Here is a 19,217-nt window from a genome sequence, read left to right on the forward strand (position 1 = left end):
AAAAGACTATGAATTGAACATGTAACTAATTGATACAAGTCTAATAGGTTTGTTTAAGTCAGTCACATCTAATAACACATCTGAGGTATTCTTGTATAAAATATCATGTGGGGGAAAAAATAATTTATCAATGTCTAAAAAAGTGGGTTTGTTCATAGACCATATGACAAGTTACCATAAAAAGTGTTTCCTCAGGCATAAAGAAATGGAACATCTTACATAATATTTTGTGAAGGAATGGCTTCCAGATGAACACATTAACTTCCCATCCATGACTTTAGTGGCAAGGAACAGGCATATTGAGCTCCTATGGTATGGCAGACGTCACAATAGGTCAAATAGCTTTCATCACAGCCTTTGAGGTAGTTTCTCTATTTTACAAATTGGGAAACAATAAGACCCTGCCCAAGGTCACACTGATTATAAATAGTAAAGCTGAGACACAGCTTGTACTGTACTACCCTTTTCCATTCCATACAGATGGAACAGAGAGAGTGGGGGACAGATGTGGGCACACTCAATGGTTTAGTTTACCCAGACACAGGGACTATGAAAAGGTGGAAAAGCAACTTGGGGCCTCAAAAGTTAGGGTAAAGCATTTAGGTTTCATTTTCCCAGGACATAAGGGGGCAGCAAGAACTCCTCCCAGACAAGTAGGAATAATTCTGTGTTCACAAAGGGCACCCATACACTCAGCTATCCATAGGTGACTCCATCATAGGCCAAGCTCCCTATCTTGAAGCCAGGCTTGTGCCTCTAGTCCTAGTTACTCAGGAGGTTGAGATCTGAGGTTCAGAGCCAACCTGGCTGATGAATCCAAGTGAAACAACCAGCAAAAAAAATCCAGAAATGAAAATACGGTGCAAAGGTACAATGCCAGCCTTGAGTGGAAAGTGAGAGCAAGAGGTCCTGAGTTCAAACTCCAGTACCAACACACACACACACCCATACACAGAGACAAATCTCCCATCTTGGGTGAAAGGAGAAATACTTGTATTTGCTCCCATCCCTAAAAGTTGCTTACATATACTCATTTTCCTTCCTCTTGTATGTAAGTCCCACCACCCTCCCTCTACTCAGGTGGAAAGCTAGAAATTTGAGATTTCTGTTGATTGTCTCCAACATCTAGGCCACTTGGCCTCCATTTGTACTTGGACTCCACCTGGTTTTCTCTGTGCCTCCTCAGCTGGGGAGTCCACTGGCTCCATTTATCTATTTCAGGCTGGACTTGTCGGGACGACTGTAAGTATGAGTGTATGTGGCTCACTGTTGGCCTTTACCTCCAGGAAGGCTACAGAGTGCCTCAGTTCCATGGCAAGGTGAGTTGGAAGATCAGAGAAGGTATGTTGGTGGTCATGTGATAGGAACAAGATACACTTTGGGCTGGGTACTGGTGGCTCATGCCTGTTATCCTAGCCACTCAGGAGGCTGAGATCTGAGAATCACGGTTCAAAGCCAGCCCAGGCAGGAAAGTTGTGAGACTCTTACTCCAATTAAAGACTGAAAACTGGAAGTGGTGCTGTGGCTGAAGTAGTGCACTCACCTTGAGCTGAAGAGCTCAGCGACAGCGCCCAGGCCCAGAGTTCAAGCTTCACGACTGACAAAAAAAGGAAGAAAGAGAGAAAGAGAGAGAGAGAGAGAGAGAGAGAGAGAGAGAGAGAGAGAGAGAGAGAGAGAGAGGAAGGAAGAAAAAGAAAGAAAGAAAGAAAGAAAGAAAGAAAGAAAGAAAGAAAGAAAGAAAGAAAGAAAGAAAGAAAGAAAAAGAGAAAAAAAGATGCACTTTTGTTGGTCCACCCTGTGCAAGCAGTCTGAAGTGTGGGGTGATGGTGGAGGTTTGGAGCAGGACCTATTCAGAAGCTGCCTCTTTCCCTATGATTTGATGGAACCAATGTGTTCCGTTTGTGGAATTGGAGTAACATGATCTGGGTGGCTTCAGGGTCTCCTTAGAGGGGGGTGCTGGGCTTCTTAAGCCATTGAAGTTCTCATAATGGCATGTTTTTCTGTTGCTTCTCCAGTAAAGGTCAGAATTAGTATCACTATCCTTCAGATTGCTCACTTTCCAGGCACCTTTTGGTCCAATATTGTCTCGTTTTAGCAGTTGAGACTGGTAGGAATTATTCTCCCTAATTTGCCACAGAGTAAGCTGATGCTCCAAGGACTGTGGCAAACACTTGAAAAAGGATTAGAAGCTGTTGTCTGGATGGACACAAGTTATTTCCATCGTTATTGGCTTATCTGTTCTCCCCAGGAACAGAGAAGTGTGTGCTGGCCAGGACAAGGTCCTGATCCTAACCAGCAATGACTCTAGAGCTACTCATTGGCCTGAGAGAGCCAAAGGCTTTGGCCAAAGTCCAGAGCTGAGGAAACAACTGGAAACCTGTTGATGCAACACCTTCGGGGCTGCCTGTCCCTCAGACCCCCCTCCATTTGCTCCTTTTTTCAGTGGCCCTTCTCTCGGTTCCTGTTCATCCAAGAGCCAGCTTCTGCTGTGGCCTCTCTCCTCAATGGCCTGGCCAGCCTGGTGATGCTCTGCCGCTACCGCACATCCGTGCCAGCCTCCTCCCCCATGTACCACACCTGTGTGGCCTTTGCCTGGGTAGGTAGCCTGACAGGAGGAACTCTCAATCCTCAATGATACCCCGGACTTCTAGCCACCCAGCTTGCCCTGTTTTCCAGGGCTAAAAGTACAGTTGTAACCGAAAAGGGACTCTGCAGGTCTTCCCTTCCAGCAGAGCCCTAAGCCAGGTGGATAAAGGGATAGAAATTCTGTTCTAAGCACTTAACATATATTTCCTCATGTAATCCTCATCAGAAAAAGGCTCAGAGCTGGGAAGTGAATAGCTAACTAGTTAGCAAGTAAAGAAAATAGGCCTAACTGCTAGCACAGTGATTTGAAGGCCTGAGCCCTCAGCCTAGGCTGCCTCCACATCCTGGGCTGAAAGATGGCTGAGCATTTGCCTGTGGGCAGACACAGGGTTGGTACTGGAGGGACTGCAGGCTCCATCCTAGGGAGTGAAATGTCATGGGCCTACCTGGGAGACAGGAGGCAGGAGTCAGGCAGAGCCCAGGAAGGCCCAGTTGAGAGCTGGGGGAGTTGTGAGGCAGAGGCCACATCCTCTAGTAGGGGATAAGTACCAGGGAGGACAGTGTCATGGGAAACTTGTAGGCCTGACAAGGCTTAGACATGGGTGTATGGGAGAGAGGAGTTGGGATTCAGCCGTTCCAGGCAGTACGGGTAGGGCCTGTGCAGGCAGCCTTGGAGTATAAGGAGATGAGATGGAGCTAAGAGGGCTGAGTGCCAGGCTAGGGCTGGGACCTGGTTGTAGGCAAGGGAGTGGCAACAGTGCACAGTGTCACAACCATGGGTGCAGTGGAGCCCCCACTTCTTGTTTAGACCACTCATTGAGAAGGGAATTTAGTCCTGTCTGAGAGAGGAAAGCAGGTCCCTCCTGTCTCCTTTTCCCTTGGGGTTCTTCCAGGGACATGGCTTGTCTGCCTCTTCATCCCCACCCCTCTTAGAGAGCACCGAGCAGTGCTGCCTGGCACAAAGTTCATCACCTCTGTGCCTGAACCACAGTCCCAAGGATACTTTAGAGGGTTGCTGCACAGCTCTTGATTCCTGGGGCTTTCATCTCTGGTGTCTGCACCTCAACTTCTGTCTTAGTGAGCAGTACCACCTGCCAGGGACGCCAGCAGTCCACAATAGCCAAGAGCTTTAGGGGAAGAGTTGGGGATGATGTAGGGCAGGGAGTAGAGAACAGATAGCTGGAGCCTAAGTCTTAGGACACTGCAGAACATGGGGCTGTAAGTCATGGGGTTCCCTTGTACCATCACAAGGCCCTCAGTGGACATAGCCTCAGACCCACTATAGATGATGATCATTTGTTTTTCTTTTTATTCGTGTGTGTGTGTGTGTGTGTGTGTGTGTGTGTGTGTGTGTGTGTCTCACTCTGTAGTCAAACTTGGACTCCAACTCTCAGTCTTCTGCCTTCACCTACTGAATGCTGGGATTACAGGCTTGTCCCCAGACCCAGCCCATCTACTTCAGATTTTATACTTGACATTAAGTTCTTTGTATGTATGTTTCTGCAGGAGGGAGACAGCCTGAGTTGTTTGGAGGGTGTGGCAGTGGACTTTGTCCTGGGCTGGTCTTCTAGACAGAATGAGGCCCCTCTTTGAATTGGGGTACAGTGGGAAGGCCCCATCAATTCTGGGTTCTATTTTGGTGTAAGGATGCCACAGCTTTGCCTTTGGGAAATTAAGAGACCATGGCCCCTAGAGGGGCTAGTAAAGCTTTGGCAGAAAGCCACCCTGCCTTGCTGTATAGACTTGGGCTACAGCTGGGCAGGTACCAGGAAAGGCTAGAAAGCCTGCTAAGTTCTGCATACTGAGGCACAAAAGTGTGTGTGTGTGTGTGTGTGTGTGTGTGTGTGTGTGTGTGTGTGTGTGTGTTGAGGGAGTGTGTTTGGGGAGGTATCCTGGGACACTATGGGCATAACACTGTCCCTGAGCCAGGCGCTCACGCCTGTAATCCTAGCTATTCAGGAGGCTGAGATTTGAGGATCATGGTTCAAAGCCAGCCCGGGCAGGAAAGTTCCTGAGACTCTTATCTCCAATAAACTACTCAGAAAGCTGGAATTGGCGCTGTGGTTCAAGTGGTAGAGCACTAGCCTTGAGCTGAAGAGCTGTGGGATAGTGCCCAGGCCCAAAGTTCAAGCCCCACACCTGACCTCCCCCCCCCAAAAAAAAGAAAAAAACTCACTGTCCCTGAGCTTCTTTGCTCAAGGCTAGCACTCTACAACTTGAGCCACAGCTCCACTTCTAGTGTTTTGATGGTTAATTAGAGATAAGAGTCTCAGAGACTTTTTTGCATAAGCTGGCTTTGAACCTGAGATCCTCAGAACTTAGTCTCCTGAGTAGCTAGGATTATAGATATGAGCCAAGGGCACCTAGCAAAGGCTCATTGACTTCATGAAGGAGGCTTGACTTTCTGCTGCATCTAGGAGACCGAACCACTTCCCCACTGCTTCTTCTAATAGAGAAAGGTCCTCGAGTGTAAAAGTGAGAGGAAGAAGTAGAAGGGAAGCCCCAACTATCTTTTTTATTTTTTGCCAGTCCTAGGGCTTGAACTCAGGGCCTGGGCATTGTCTCTGATGAGCTTCTTTTGCTCAAGGATAGCACTCTACCACTTGAGCCACAGCACTACTTCTAGCTTTTTCTATGTATGTGGTACTGAGGAATTGAACCCAGGACTTCATGCATGCTAAGCAAGCACTCCTAAGCCACATTCCCAGCCCCCTGACTGTCTTTATAGGATGATTTACGGAGGTAAGGCCTGATAGGTCACCTCTGTTGAGGAAACTACAAGAGATAAGTTGCCCCTGCAGCCAAAAGGTGGTTAGACTTCAGGAAGGATTTCCTGATGGTCCGACAAGAGCCAGTGGAATGGGCAATGGCAGGAAATCAAGGAATCCTTTTTGATGTAGAAAAAGCTCCTGTTCTCTCAAGAATGAGCCCGGGCAGGCTTACTATGCCTGAGGCAGAGCTAGACACTGGCCCCTGGGAGGGGACAGGATGGCAGCAGGCATCATATTTAACATTCTGCTTCCCCCACTTCTGAGACACCGAGCTATTTAAAGACCCACTTGTCCCCACCACTACGGTGTCAATGACAGCCCCAAGCACTGGGGCTTAGCACTGGGGTCGAATTCCTGACAGATCTGGCTCCCGTGGCATGCAACCAGTTTCATGGCTGTGATATTTTTGTCTCAATTTTCCTATTTTCCAGCAGACTGCACCGGCCCCTCATCCCTGTCCCCTGCACTGGCGCCGTGCCCTGGCCACCCCCTTGGCTCAGTGTTTGCTGAAGTTCTGGGTGCTTGGGCCAGCCCACTGTCCCCCTGGCTGGTTATGGTGTCTGCCCCTTCCACTCCCCTCCAGCCTGGCTGAGGAGCCTGGAGCAGCCATGCACTTGTGTCTGGGGATTTCCCTTCCTTCTCTGTCCATCTGTCCTCTGCTTGGGCCTTGATTACAAATGCAGAAGAGCAACAGTATCAGTTGGGACCCTACTGTTGGGCTAGTGGCTCAGGAACAAGGAAGAAAAGCTCTACCCAAGGTGAAGTGTCTACATTCCAGGAATCCCAAGGTTTGACCTTGAACTTGGCAACACTTAAAAATATAGGGGAAGCCATGAAGGAAGTGGTGGGGTCAGCCTACTGGACAGAATGAAGGAAAACAACATTTATGGGACATCAGCTGAGGAGCACGCAGGAATAACAGTAGCCATTTGTGGAGTGGCTCCTTTGACCAGGCATGTAAGACAGCTCTCCTGGAAGGTGTGCGTGCTATTTTAACACTACTCTGTGGGTGAGGCCACTAAGGTCATCACAGAAGCTTGGTTACTTGTTCAAGAATACAGCTGAGCCAGACTGGTGGCTCACCCTTGTCATCCTACCTACTCAGAAGGCTGAAATCTGAGAATTGCTGTTCCAAGCCATCCCGGACAGGAAAGTCTGTGAGACTCTTATCTCCATTAAACTACCAAAAAGCCAGAAGTGGAGCTGTGGCTCAAGTTGTAGAGCACTAGCTTTGAGCAAAAGAAGCTCAGGGACAGCACCCAGGCTCGGAGTTCAAGCCCCAGGACTAGCAAACAAACAAACAAAAAAATTAGAAGCCGGGCAGAGCTGAGATTTGAACCTGGGAAGTATGGCTCTAGGGCTTGCAGAGTGTGTGTGTGTGTGTGTGTGTGTGTGTGTGTGTGTGTGTGTGTGTGTGTGTGTGTTGCCAGTGTTAGGGCTTGACCTTGGACATTGTCCCTGAGCTTTTTATACTCTAGACTAGCCACAGCTCCACTTCTGGCTTTTTTGGTTTTTAATTAGAGATAAGAGTTTTACCATCTTTCCTGCCTGATTGGCTTTAAACCACCATCCTCAGTGTGAGCCACTGAAGCCCTGCATTCTAAGTCTTAGGAAAGGGTCACTCCCCATATAGGATAGTCTCTCAGGGAGAGCGGGCAACCAGAGTCCAGTCTTGAGTTGGGTCTCTAAAAGTGGAAGGTGTCGGAGGTAGAGGTTTGGCAGGGGGCCCAGCAGCCCCCGCCTGTCCTTCCTGTGGAGTGAAGGCCTGGCCCAGCGCATGTCCACTGATGCTTTTGGGTGTTCCAACTGCCACTTAATCCTCTTGTCACCTCTCTCTTTCTATTGTGGGTGACAAGGAGGCCTGGCTGACTGGCAGCCTCTGCTCCTTCTCCTCTTCCTCCTACACTAGTTCCTGGGCCAATCTCTTCCCTAAGCTGACCCTGAACCTGTCCTTCCTGGTCATGGCCCTGGTGATTGCCTGCATCTGTCTCCAGCCCAGGGTGGCTCCTCTCCCAGCTGTGACCCTGTGTACCTCAGTGTCCAAGAAGTCAGAAGCCTCTAGAGGAAGGGACAGTAGCAGGAAGCCCAGAAGCAGGTGGCAGGGACAGAATGGCCACCCTTAAAGGAAGAAGCAGGGCTGGGAAGATGGCTCAGTGGTAGAGCGCTTGCCTTGCATGCTTGAGGCCCTGAGTTCAATTCCTCAACACCACATAAGCAGAAAAAAAAAAGCCAGAAGTGGCACTGTGGCTCAAGTAGTAGAGCGCTAGCCTTGAGCTGAAGAGCTGAGGGACAAGCGCCCAGGCCCAGAGTTCAGGCCCAATGACTGGACCCAAAAAAAAAAAAAAAAAAAAAAAGGAAGAAACAGCCTGGCCTGAGAAGTCATCAGCCCTCAGGGCCAGGAAGGAACAGAAGACCACTCAGTCCAGACAAGAATGAGTGAGACTCTTATCTCAAAAACTGGCTAGCCCAGATATGTCCCAAGCAGGGAGCTGGCCTAAGAGGCAAGGCCTTTGCCACAGTCTAGAGCAACAGAAGAGCAAGGCTCAGGCTGCACAGGCCACAGGCTGCCCTGACTCTCCCAAGCTCAGCCCAGCCGTGGAACCGGTATCTGGCTAGCCTTGCGGTCCTGCGCCTCCTCCCTTCTCTCTCTGCCTGCCGTCCCCCCAGCTGCCTGCCTAACCCTCCTGCTGCTGGATCCTATGGAATGGCTTTCTGCCCCTGGTCTGGTCAGTTATCCGGGTACTAAAGCTGGCAGCTCTTTTGTCCTTTTCATCTCTGACAGGCCCGTCCCACCCTGAGCACTCCTCCCCTCCTCCGGGACACACCAGGCCTGGCCCTGTTGTTTCTTCCTTTGACTGCCTGGCCTCTGCACTGCATCCCAGAACACAGCCATCCTGGAAGAAAGTGCCAGCAACCACGCCCATAAGACGCCTGCTTTCTCCATGTCATTTACCCCGGGCCCTCGCTGGCTGCAGCCCTTCTGTCTTGCCCTTGCTCTTCCCCAGGGCTCTGGCTTGGCGAGTTGGGCTGGCCTGGCCAGGAGAGAGCTGGGCTAGATTGGCAGCTGTCCTCAGAGGCTGGGCCTCAGTGTTCAGGGACACACCCCAAGGCTGGCCCAAGCCCTTTCATTCCTCCCACTTCATCCCACCCCTAGAAGCTGAGGTCACCCGCTCCCCCTGGGCCCAGGTGGGGCTGTCATCACCTGGTTGGTGGAGGAGGAGGAGGAGGCAGGCCCCTCGGGCTGTTGCCATAGCTGTTGAGTAACCTGGGAACTTGCTTTGCCAGGACTGGTTCCCAGGCCAGGCTAGAACCTGTGGAGGCTGTAGCCCCTGTGGCTTTGGGGGCTTTAGGGGGGTATGTCACAGTTTTGAGGGGAATTGTCCTCCTGAGGAAACTAGGCTGAGTAGGAGTGAGGGCCTGGGTAATTCAACAGGGATCTGGGGACGCAAAAAGCACATTTCTCTCCCTCAGAGCCCATCCCAAAGGCCGCGGTTATGAACCTCTGGGAGTCCCCCCAGACAGGACATAGCGCACTCACCCACCCCTCCTTCCTCAGGTGTCCCTCAATGCGTGGTTCTGGTCCACGGTCTTCCACACCAGGGACACTGATCTCACAGAGGTGAGTGCTCTCACCCCCTTACACGGACAGTGCCAGAGGGGAACAGGCGGCTTGGGCAGAACGGCCTGTAATGTGTACCCTCAGTAGGCTCCTAAGGTTGTAAGGTTCCATCACTGGCTCATTTTGCCTCACAGAAGTGAAGTCATTTGCTCAAGGCCACCAGCTAGTAGGAGTGATCGGGACCAGTGTCCTTGAATTCAGCTCTGAATTCAGTGGTGTGCACTCACGGTGGCCATGAAAACCTGGCTGCAGAGCAGTGTTAAAGCACAATGCCAGGGCCAAGCAACCATGGCTCACACCCGCAATCCTAGCTCGGATGACAGTTGAGGATTATAGTTTACTCAGCAGGCTGAGATCTGAGGATCAGAGTTTGAAGTCAGGCCCAACTGAAAAGTCCTTGAGACTCTTATCTCCAACTAACCAGAAAATAAGCTGGAAGTAAAGGTGTAGGCCAAGTAATAGAGCACCAGCCTTGAGTGTGAAGTCCTGAGTTCAAGCCCCAGTTTACACATACACACACACACAGGTATGCACACTAAACCATTGTGCAATGTGAACATAGCGAATCCATCAGGGTTAAAGCACCCTGGGCATATGACCACATCTCTGTTGACTGCAAGCCTAGGCCTAGGCCCTCCCTGCCCCTGTCCCCGGTGGGTGCTCTGGTGGGCTCTGCCGTCTGCAAAGCCTTTGAGTGCCCTCGTCTCCTCACACGGCCCCGTGGGCTATCCCCATCCTCAGAAGATGGACTACTTCTGTGCTTCTGCTGTCATCCTGCACTCTATCTACCTGTGCTGTGTCAGGTGAGTCTATCTGACAGGCTGGGGAACAGGTGGGCAGTGAGGGGCTCCTCATCCTCCCCAGAGGTACTGTTCAGGGCCTCTTCCCTGGCCTCCCCAACACCACCAGGCTGCCCTGGGGGAGGGGCTGCCCTCTTTGGGCAGGGGAGAGGGCAGCGGCTTCAGCAAGGTGCGCTCCTGTTGAAGAAGGTGGTTCAGGGAGCGGGATAGCTACCTGCCACCTTGAGCTGCTTTGGGTGGTGGGCAGGACCGTGGGGCTGCAGCACCCGTCTGTGGCCAGTGCCTTCCGCGCCCTCCTGCTGCTGCTGCTGACCGCACACGTCTCCTACTTGAGCCTCATCCACTTTGACTATGGCTACAACTTGGTGGTCAACGTGGCAATTGGTAAGGCAGGACAGAAGCCCCAGAGGTCCGGCCATGTGCAGAACAGGGGGGTGGATGAAGTTAGAGGTTCTGGAGAGGCCTTGGGAGGAGGAGGGAGAGGTGAGGCTGGGAGGACAGACTGAGGATGGGCCCAGGACTAAGCACTTGGAGGGTGGCCTGGGGACAGGGAGGCGGTCTGATGAGTGAGCCTGTCGTGCCCACCGATCCCCAGGTGTGGTGAACATGGTATGGTGGCTGGCCTGGTGCCTGTGGAACCGCCGGCAGCTGCCTCATGTCCACAAGTGCATGGTGGTGGTTTTGCTGCTGCAGGGGCTGTCCCTGCTTGAACTACTTGACTTCCCACCCTTCTTCTGGGTCCTGGATGCCCATGCCATCTGGCACATCAGCACCATCCCTGTCTACATCCTCTTTTTCAGGTGGGTACCAGCCCTAGCCCAGCGTTCACTTTTCTTTGTGCCCTTCCTTGCCCAATCCTAAGGCAGACTGAGGGCGCCATGTGTTGCTGGCCTCCTTCCCGCTTGCCCATGCCCTCCCACTTTGTCCCAGGGAGCTCCCAGAGCGAGGTGCCAGCCTCAGTGGGCTTCTCCTTCTGCCTACAGCTTTCTGGAAGATGACAGCCTATACCTGCTGAGAGAATCAGAAGACAAGTTCAAGCTGGATTGAAGACCCTAGGAGGAGATCTTCCCTTCCTGACAGCTCCCCCCTCCTCCCTCCCTCATGAAATGACTTATTTTCTCCTTTTAGCTTTTTGAACTCATGATAGAGGTGGGCTGAGAATCATGGAGCTGCCCACCCCTTGTTCGTACTCCCAGGGCTTGGAGTCTGTCCTTGTGATGGCCTCCAAACATCTGGGCAGCCCCTCTGATACCTCTAGATGAACTGGACCTGGACCAAGTTCTACTCAGAAGGACGCTGCTTCTATCTCCCCCCACCCACCATCAGCCCTTCCCCCACCACATCCTTCATCTGTGGGATACTAGTACTATGGGTCTTTGGGATGCAGTGGGGGTCTCCTATTAGCCCTGCCCTCCTCCAGAGTGCCACTAGGTGGCACTGGATGCCCATTCTTCTGCCCAGCTCTAATCTGGGGGTTTCAAGGGACAGAGCTGTTTGGATTGGTTGGGATTGACATTTCATCTGGCCTACTCCATGCAGACTTCCAGAGCCTCACCACACTTCCTTTAGGGCCAGGACCCCAGATGCTCCAGGATATGAATCCTGTGCTGCTCTTCTGGTTGGGAGCCCACACAGTAGTGTGTAGGACAGAGGTAACCAGGCCTGGGCATGGAGAACTCAGACCTGAGCATGCAATGTGTATGGTGTGTGTGTGTGTGTGTGTGTGTGTGTGTGTGTGTGTGTGTGTGTGTGTGTGTGTGTGTGTGTGTGTGTGTGTGTGTGTGTGTGCGTGCATAAGTTTGGGAAAGGTGTGATTTAGTGTGAGTGTGCGGTGGATACTTGCTTGAGATGAGCACGAATGCAGGTGCACGTGCTACACGTGGTGTGTGTGGGGGGGGGCAGTTGGAACAGAGTGAGAGTCAGCACCATCAGCAGTCACCTGAACACCAAGGATGCAGCCAGGCTGGCAGCCAGGATATGCACGTGATCTGACTGAGGTCTGGGGTCCAGGCTCTGTGTGAGTGTATGTGTGTGTGCATGTTTCTTTGACATCTTCCTCCAAACCTCATAGGACCTCACATAACTTAAGAGCTCCCTCTAGAACCAGCCCCTTGGGGGATAGAGGGAAGGAAAATAGGATTCCAACATCTTCGGGCTTCCCTGTCTCCTTGCCTTCCATGGTTGGGCTCCTTTTCCAGTTGGTTTTTGTTTTTGTTTTTTTGTTTGTTTGTTTTTTTTTTGCCAGTCGTGGGGCCTGAACTCTGGGCCTGGGTGCTGTCCCTCAGCTCTTCAGCTCAAAGCTAGTGCTCTACCACTTGAGCCACAGCACACTTCTGGCTTTTTTCTGCTTATGCTGAGGAATCAAACCCAGGGCCTCATGCATGCAAGGCAAGCGCTCTACCACTGAGCCTCCTTCCCTGCCCTCCTTTTCCAGTTCTTGACTCTAGGCTCTCAGCACAGCCTGATTTGGGGTGTATCAGCTAATCTGGAGACCAGAGGAAAGAGCTGTGGTGCAGTCGGTTTCTGCCCTCTGCAGAAGGGCCTGGGGACAGCTGGGACACGCAGGAGCTCCACTGCTGGCATCCTGGAGGAGGTGACCCCTGGCAGTGTGTGCAGCCGTGACACTGTCCTCTGCGGGATAGAGTGTAGCTACAGAACTCCTCCATCCTGAAGGCAGTGTGTTGCAGCCCGGGAGCCTGGACTTGTGTTTTGTCCCTTCCCTGTCCCTCCTTGCAGGGAGGAGTACAATGCCAGGACTCCAGCCTCAGATTCTTTTGATACTAAAGAACTATTTTTCAAGTGGGAGATAGCAAGGGACATGTGTAATAAACTGATTCCCTGCCTCACTCACCTGCCATAGGCTCAGATTTGTGTGTAGGGTGGGCTGGTGGGAAGAAGGAGGCAGCAGACAGAGACTGGGTCTCTACCAGGGGCTAGGAGCAGAGGCTGGGCAGAGCTCAAGTCCAATCTGCAGGGCAGGGGCAGGGCGGGGGAGCTGACACTGATTCTGCCACTCACTTCTCAGGCCTGCCTTAACACCCCCTAACTCCCTGCCACCAGGCCACCACTCCACTTATCTCCTGACTCTCCAGCTTCTTCGGGACTGAACCTGAGTCACTGCAGCTTATTACCTAACAGCTCTGAGCTTCTCCTGGCAACAGAATAACAGGACCCCCCCCCTCCCCCAGCCACTGCTGAGCTGCAAGGTAGCAGCAGTAACTGCTACAGGGCCTTCCTGAGTTTGAGAAGGATGAGCATACAGAGTGCTACCCTCATGGAGGCTTCTGAACAAAAACAAAGATGAAAGTGGGTGCTGCCCACCCCTACAGGAGATCTCTGCCCCCTTGTTGCTCCCCAGAACCACAGATCGTGAACACTTGGCATCAGGAAAGGATGTCTTTATTAGGTGCCACCTCAGGCAACAGGGAAGCAGGTGGGTGAAGGCCACAGGGCATGGGCACACAGGGTTCTCACACCTCCACCCCCCCTTTCTTCTGGGCCCAAGCAAAGAAGATGCCCTTGACATCATCCACCCCTGTGCGGAGATGGGCAGGCATGATGTAGGTGCGAAGGTCTCGGACCTCATAGCCACTCAGCACCAGGGCCTCCCTCACCTCCTCCTCACACACTGGCACCACAGCCAGCCTGGCCTCCCCGGCCAGGTACCACGACTCTTCCAGGGCCCCAATGAGAAGGAGGTGCCCCCCAGGCCTGAGCAGCGTGGTGATGTGGTGCAAGGCTTGCTGGAAGCTGGCAAGGTCTGGGCTCACCGCCTCCAAGCAGAAGGCAGACACCAGGGCATCAGCAGGCAGGGGTGCCAGGCTCCCATCTCCCAGAGGCTGAGGCTGGTGCACATCAATGGGGAGGACTCGCTTCACTCTGGCTCTCAGCAGACGTTCCTTCTCCTGCCAGGATTCACTGGGGGGTGGAAGGGGACACAAGGCAGGTCTCCTCCCCACCCTCAGTCCTCTGCTGTCCCCCACTAGCCACTCCATGGGAAGCCCCCTGCCCTCACCCCCTGCCCTTATGCCATGTCCTTACCCCTTGCCCTCGATGAGGCAGACGTGCTGGCTGTACACACTCCAGTCAAAAGCCATGGGCTCCTCTCGCAGCCAGAGTCCCAGCTCCTGACGGTTGACCTCCAGGAAATCGGTCATGGTGATGTCCTCAAAGTAGCTGCAGGCACTGAGCAGCTGGTATATGGTGGGACCAGAGCCAATGTCTATGAGGGTGTGTCCAGACACCTCACCTGGCAGGGCAAAGGAAGAGGGGTCCTATGTCTGCCCGAGCAGCTGCCCCTGCTTCACACACCCTCTCCTTCCTCCTCTCTGCCCCCTCCTCACCCTTCCCCAGCTCCTCCACCTCCCTCCTCAGTGGCCCTCTGAGATTAGACAGAACCAGGCTGTCCCGATGGTCCGCCCTGGAGTGACTTTGGGAAAGGCTCTTGGACCCTCTGACTCAGGTTCCACGTCTAGAACACTGTGGCTCTGGGAAGGGCTAAATGGGGAGATCTGGAAACACCTGGCCTTCCCCCTCACGCTGCTTTCCCCAGTCTCTGCATCTGCTTTCCTCTCAGTCTCCCACTTTACCAGGCAGATCTGAGCATCCTTCCCTCAGTCACACTCCTCTTTGCTTCTTTTTAAAGAGATGGAGTCCTGCCACGTTGCTCAGGATGGCTTGGCTCTCCTCAGCTCCCGCAATCCTCCTGCCTCGGCCTCTGCAGTAGCTGGGATTACAGCTGTGTGCCACTACGCCCGGCTACCTCTTCCTCTACCTCTTACCTATCTCTGCTTCGGGTCCACCCGCCTGCACCCCGCTTTCTGCACAGGTGCCTCCGTTTCCCTGCGCTCAGCTCAGCTCACCAGTAGAGAAAGTCTGAGCCAGGCAACGCAGCTTCCAAGGCCCGACGCCGTCGGGGCTGCGCAGGTCCCCGCGAGGCGGTGCGTAGTTGTTGCGGAGATAGGCGCGGGGCTCGAAGCGCTGGTAGGCAGAGGCCACTGCCGCCCGGCCGGGGTCCGTGGCGCGACTCGGGTCCGCGCGGCTCATCCTGCAGCCCTGGCCTGCCGTGTGTCCCGCTCCCCCGCCTCGCGGCCCCTTTATCTGCCTCTGGACCCCCGCCCCGACCCCTGGGCTGCGGGGGCGGCGGCTGAGCGATGAGCCGCCCCGGGGGCCGCGCGCCCCGACACCACATCCATCTCCCTTAGTGTCCTGGGAGCAGACACGCCGGAGGTGCGGGAGGGGGGCCGGGGGGGGGGCCGTGGAACAGCAGGTCCCGCCCCACCCTCCCTCCCTCTGCAAGGACTCCAACAGCCCTCACCCTGTCCCCGGGCCCCCACCCCAGCTCCTGATCCTGCGTGCTGCACCCCTCCCCGCCGCTCCCCCTCCTCTCCTTGTCGGCCCCTGGCAGCTATTTACCCCCCTTTTGCCCATCACCCCATGCCTTCTCTTCTCCAGGGTCTGAATTAGGCCCAGTCCCCCCAAATCCCGTGCCCTCCTAACAGGCCTCCAAACCCCCCGCCGCCTCCCCCCACTTTCCTCTGGGACACCCTTGTAATAACACCCCAACTCTCCTAGGGCCCTCCTCCAGTGCCTGCCATCCCCACCCCAAAGAACAGTGTGTTCTGGCCTCTTCCATAATTGCCCCGGGGGCCTGGAGTCGGGTTCACCCTCCTCCCTGTCCTGTCGGATGGAAGCAGTGATCGGGGAGGTGAATGGGGCTAATGCACTTAGCAAGCAGAACAGCCTCGCTGGGCCCCCTGGGCGCTGAAATGCTTATCTGGGCTGCCCAGGGCAGAAAGTTCCTGCTGTTCCTGCCACATTAGAGACACCCAACCCAGGTGACAGCAGAGGGTGCTGAACATACTGTCAGCCTAGCCATGACTCCTAGGGGTGGTGTGACCACATATTTGGCATTCTCTGAACCCTGTTGTCTCTCAGGTACTAGGCATGAAGGATGCTCATCCCCTCAAATGGGAAGCCATTCTGTCCACAGCATCTCCATGGTCTCTGCCTTGAGTAGGCGACTAGCCTCTGCTAAGATCAGCCTCTGGCCGACTCTGTGCGCCTCCTTGTCCCAAGGGGAAACTCTCCTTGTTGAGCCAGGCAGCCGGTTGGGACATGAGTCATTGCAACAGCTGCAGGGGTCACAGACAGGAACTTGACCCCATCCCTCTCTGCACTCTCTCCCCCATCCCCCCTGGCCAGAAAGGGTAGAGAACCTGACCCCAGCAACGGACTGATTATGTCTGGATATGTAGCTGAGAGGCCTTGGGGGTCATTGACCCCTACACACCCCAGGCACAGCCAAGGACAGTGCCGATGCCAAGTGCCTTCATATTCTCCACAAGATACCATTTAAACAAACCCCCATGCCAGCTGGCCTGCTGGGTACCGCCCAGTGCCAGGGGCTGGGCATGAAAGCCAGGAGTGGGGCAACACTCAGTCAGGAGATGGGAAGAGGACCAGCCAGCCACCGTTCGTTTTACAGCTCTGCTCTGAACCCCACTCCCAAGTATGAGGTGCACCTTCTGGCTCGGCCGTATTTAGCTCAGATGCAGGGCTGTTCCCAGAAGTGCATGGAGAGGCACCAATGGGCTGGCCCCACTTCCCCCCTCCTCTTCCCCCCGCCCCATAACCACAAGGAAAGAGACGAGACTGGAACATGGTTGAGCTTTTATTGCAGTACTAACAGAGGGTGCCGAGGGCCCTGCCCTGCCTCTGCCCTCTTCACATCCCCCTCCCTCCAGTCTCCAAACTTCCTTCCCAGGCTTCTCTGAAGCTGAAACCTGGACCAAGTCACTTTCTCAGGGGCCTCTCGCCCTCACCACCATCTTTCAGTCACTTCTGGAGCTGAGGGTGCTCATCTGTGAGGGCCCCCAGCTCTTCACCCCTTGTGTCCACCATCTTCGTTCCCCTCCCTTTGAGAACTCAGGGGACCCAGGCATCCTGGCCTCTGGCTCCCACTTTCCATAGCCCCTCAACTCTGGGCAAACTACAAAGCAGCCACGGCCAGCAGCTCCATGGTCCTAGCCAGGATGGGCCCAGCCCAGGGTAGGCACGGTGGAGCCCAAGTCAAGTCCCTCTCAGCCTCTCTGTGCTTCCTGGGACATGGAGCGGGACAGGGTTCGGCGGAGGGTTCCCGGCTTGCTGACAGGGACCACGGGAGGCAGTTGCTTGGTGATCTCAGCCACGTCCTGGCGCTCTGTGCACTGGCCACCCAGAGCTGTCTCTAGCGCCAGCAGCTCCCGCAGCTGGATGGGGGTCTCCTCGCGCTCCTGCTTGGCGACTCCCAACTTGGTTGGGGTGAAGATGGGCAGCGGCAGCACTCGCTGGTAGGGCAGCTGGTACTCCTGCAGCCCACGGCCCAGGATGCCCAGGCGCATCACCAGCCAGGGGGACTGCTGCACCAGGGCCTGGCATTGCCCCTGCCGGTGGTAGGTCTCATGCCGCTGGCTATCCTCCTCATGCAGGGAGCAGCTGGAAGGGGGGGCGGGGGGACAGTGAGCTCCTGAGAGCTGCCGCCCTCCAGGCTCAGGCCGGAGAGGGGCTCCTCAGACCCAGCAGCTGTGGGTCTGGTGTTGGGGGGGGTGTGGGGGGAGGCTGACTCCACTCTGCTCTCCTATGTGATCACCCTTCTTGCCCTTATCCACAGAAACTTGGGGGTTTTGTACTCTAGCCTCAGATGGCTTGGGAGGGTGCTTTTGGGGAAGCAGAGGCAGGGCTCCCATCTGACCCAGACTCACCCCTCCTCCGGCCTTGTGGACAGAGTCAGATCTTTCCATTCAGCCCAGAAGGCCTCCCGGCGCTCCTGGTTCTCCTCTGATACCTGGCAGCTCATTTCCACAGTGGCCATGATCACTCCTTGTTCCCTCTACACCACTCTGCGTCTCCTGGGCCCTTTAAATAGTCCCCTTCTCCCCCTTCTCCAGGGGCTATTTTCAGCCCCTCTGGCGTCAGATGCTATAAGCAGAGCCAAGACTCACTTGTGTAGGGGCTCTGAGTCAGGGCGGGGGCAGGGGGCTCCTGGAGTCTAGCTGCCTCTAGGTCAGAGGTCAGCTTCTCAAGGGATCAGGATGCTCTGGTGGGGGCTTGGGGGCCTCAGAGGAGCACTTCCAGGTGCCTGACACTCGGCAGATACCAACTCACACCAGGCACATGTCCCGCCTCGTGCCACCTTGGCATTGCCCTCTGCCCCGCCTGTTCCCCCTTGCTCAGGGACGATAGCAGCTTGTAAACAGGAGACAGCAGGAACTGATGCCCCTTGATCTGTTCCAGGGCTGCTGATCCCCCCCAGCCCCCACCACCCATCCTGAGCTCAAGGGCACATCCCTAGCTGGGCCCCTGGACAGTGCAACCATGTCCTCAGGCTTGTGTACTGAAGGCCCCACCCCACGCCAGCAGGGAGGAGGGGACATTAATTCCATACCAGGGACCCTAGGATATGAAGCTCTCCTTCCAGTAGCCAGTGGCCAGAGAAGAGGTCTCTTAGATGCAGCCAGAGTGGAGAGGGTAGATATGGGAGACAGTCCTTCAGACACCCAGGTCCTCAAGGGGGAAAACAGGGTGAGATGGGAACCCAGACATTCTAAGAGTCGCAGGCAAAAGACCTAGCTCTAGCTCCAAGTTTCGCTGTGGAGCTGACCATGGGCCAGCTCGGGGCTTCGTTTTCTCTATTTTTTTTTGGCCATAATGGGCTGACAGAAGAGCTCAGATGAGTCAACTCCAATGTATTAGCTGGGAGGGGACTTTTGTTCAGGGAGAGCAGGAGAAACCATGCTGAGGCCACCCAAGGGAGCAGCACCTGCTTCAAATAGCTAACAAGCAGCATGGTGGGCATTAGGAAGAGGCAGTACTAGGTGATAACTGATCAGTCTTTTTCTTTCTTTCTTTTTCTTTGCCAGTCCTGGGACTTAAATTCCAGACCTGCGTGCTGTCCTTGAGCTTTTTTTTTTTCCTTCTTCTCAAGGCTAGTGCTCTACCACTTGAGCCACAGTTCCAATTCCACCTTTTTTTTCTATGATTAACTGGAGATAAGAATCTCAAAGACTTTCCTGTCCTGGCTGACTTTGGACTTTGACCTTCAGATCTCAGCCTCCTGAGTCGCCAGGATTACAGGCATGAGCCACCTGTGTCCAGCTTGATTACTGAGCATTCTGCCTCCTCTGGGTGCCTCTCATCTCACAGCTATACATGGTGGGTCCCATGTGGAAGCAAGAACTGGAGGCTCAGAGAGGTGGACTTGCCCAGGGTCACACACCCACCCAGTATTAAGATAGGATTCTTCTGCTCGAGGGTAGCTTTGGAAGCCTGTAGCACAAGGCAGGCAGAGGAGAGCAGGCCCTTGCTTTCCCTGGATCCCTCTGCTGTGAAGGCGGTGGAGACTAAGAGGGTAGTGAGCACAATCCAGAGGTCTATGGGTCTGGTGGGCTGGGGTCTCACAGT

General features: G+C 54.4%; 3 protein-coding genes across 3 annotated transcripts in view; 1 reads left to right on the plus strand and 2 right to left on the minus strand.

Moving 5' to 3' along the window:
• Pgap3 (post-GPI attachment to proteins phospholipase 3) overlaps nt 1-12,622 on the plus strand; it is a 13,510-nt gene extending 888 nt beyond the window's left edge. Inside the window, exons 2-8 of the mRNA XM_070028128.1 lie at nt 1,222-1,319; nt 2,444-2,596; nt 8,914-8,976; nt 9,718-9,779; nt 10,024-10,160; nt 10,372-10,576; nt 10,760-12,622. Coding sequence (XP_069884229.1) covers nt 1,222-1,319; nt 2,444-2,596; nt 8,914-8,976; nt 9,718-9,779; nt 10,024-10,160; nt 10,372-10,576; nt 10,760-10,823 — 782 coding nt within the window. The 3' untranslated portion in view covers nt 10,824-12,622. The remainder of the gene's footprint in view (nt 1-1,221; nt 1,320-2,443; nt 2,597-8,913; nt 8,977-9,717; nt 9,780-10,023; nt 10,161-10,371; nt 10,577-10,759) is intronic.
• A 537-nt stretch (nt 12,623-13,159) lies between these two features.
• On the minus strand, nt 13,160-14,963 carry Pnmt (phenylethanolamine N-methyltransferase). Its single transcript, XM_070026859.1, has 3 exons — nt 14,639-14,963; nt 13,818-14,025; nt 13,160-13,694 (listed from the first exon to the last, which is right to left on the minus strand). The coding sequence occupies exons 1-3, from the start codon at nt 14,820-14,822 to the stop codon at nt 13,247-13,249; spliced, it is 840 nt and encodes a 279-aa protein (XP_069882960.1). The 5' UTR covers nt 14,823-14,963; the 3' UTR covers nt 13,160-13,246.
• Nucleotides 14,964-16,436: 1,473 nt separating this feature from the next.
• On the minus strand, nt 16,437-17,668 carry Tcap (titin-cap). Its single transcript, XM_070028129.1, has 2 exons — nt 17,519-17,668; nt 16,437-17,252 (listed from the first exon to the last, which is right to left on the minus strand). The coding sequence occupies exons 1-2, from the start codon at nt 17,626-17,628 to the stop codon at nt 16,859-16,861; spliced, it is 504 nt and encodes a 167-aa protein (XP_069884230.1). The 5' UTR covers nt 17,629-17,668; the 3' UTR covers nt 16,437-16,858.
• Between the last annotated feature and the right edge of the window lie 1,549 nt (nt 17,669-19,217).

This window comes from Dipodomys merriami, unplaced genomic scaffold, assembly GCF_024711535.1.
Source record: "Dipodomys merriami isolate MVZ:Mamm:240054 unplaced genomic scaffold, mDipMer1.0.p SCAF_19, whole genome shotgun sequence".
NCBI classification, from domain to species: Eukaryota; Metazoa; Chordata; class Mammalia; order Rodentia; family Heteromyidae; genus Dipodomys; species Dipodomys merriami.

What these genes read in the sequence shown, in the direction of transcription:
- Pnmt (XM_070026859.1), bottom strand. Translation starts at nt 14,822, where the DNA reads ATGAGCCGCGCGGACCCGAGTCGCGCCACGGACCCCGGCCGGGCGGCA. An exon ending in GGCTCAGACTTTCTCTACTG is followed by an intron (nt 14,026 to 14,638) that starts GTGAGCTGAGCT and finishes TTGCCCTGCCAG; the next exon opens with GTGAGGTGTCTGGACACACC. An exon ending in TGCCTCATCGAGGGCAAGGG is followed by an intron (nt 13,695 to 13,817) that starts GTAAGGACATGG and finishes TCCACCCCCCAG; the next exon opens with TGAATCCTGGCAGGAGAAGG.
- Tcap (XM_070028129.1), bottom strand. Translation starts at nt 17,628, where the DNA reads ATGGCCACTGTGGAAATGAGCTGCCAGGTATCAGAGGAGAACCAGGAG. An exon ending in TCCACAAGGCCGGAGGAGGG is followed by an intron (nt 17,253 to 17,518) that starts GTGAGTCTGGGT and finishes CCCCCCTTCCAG; the next exon opens with CTGCTCCCTGCATGAGGAGG.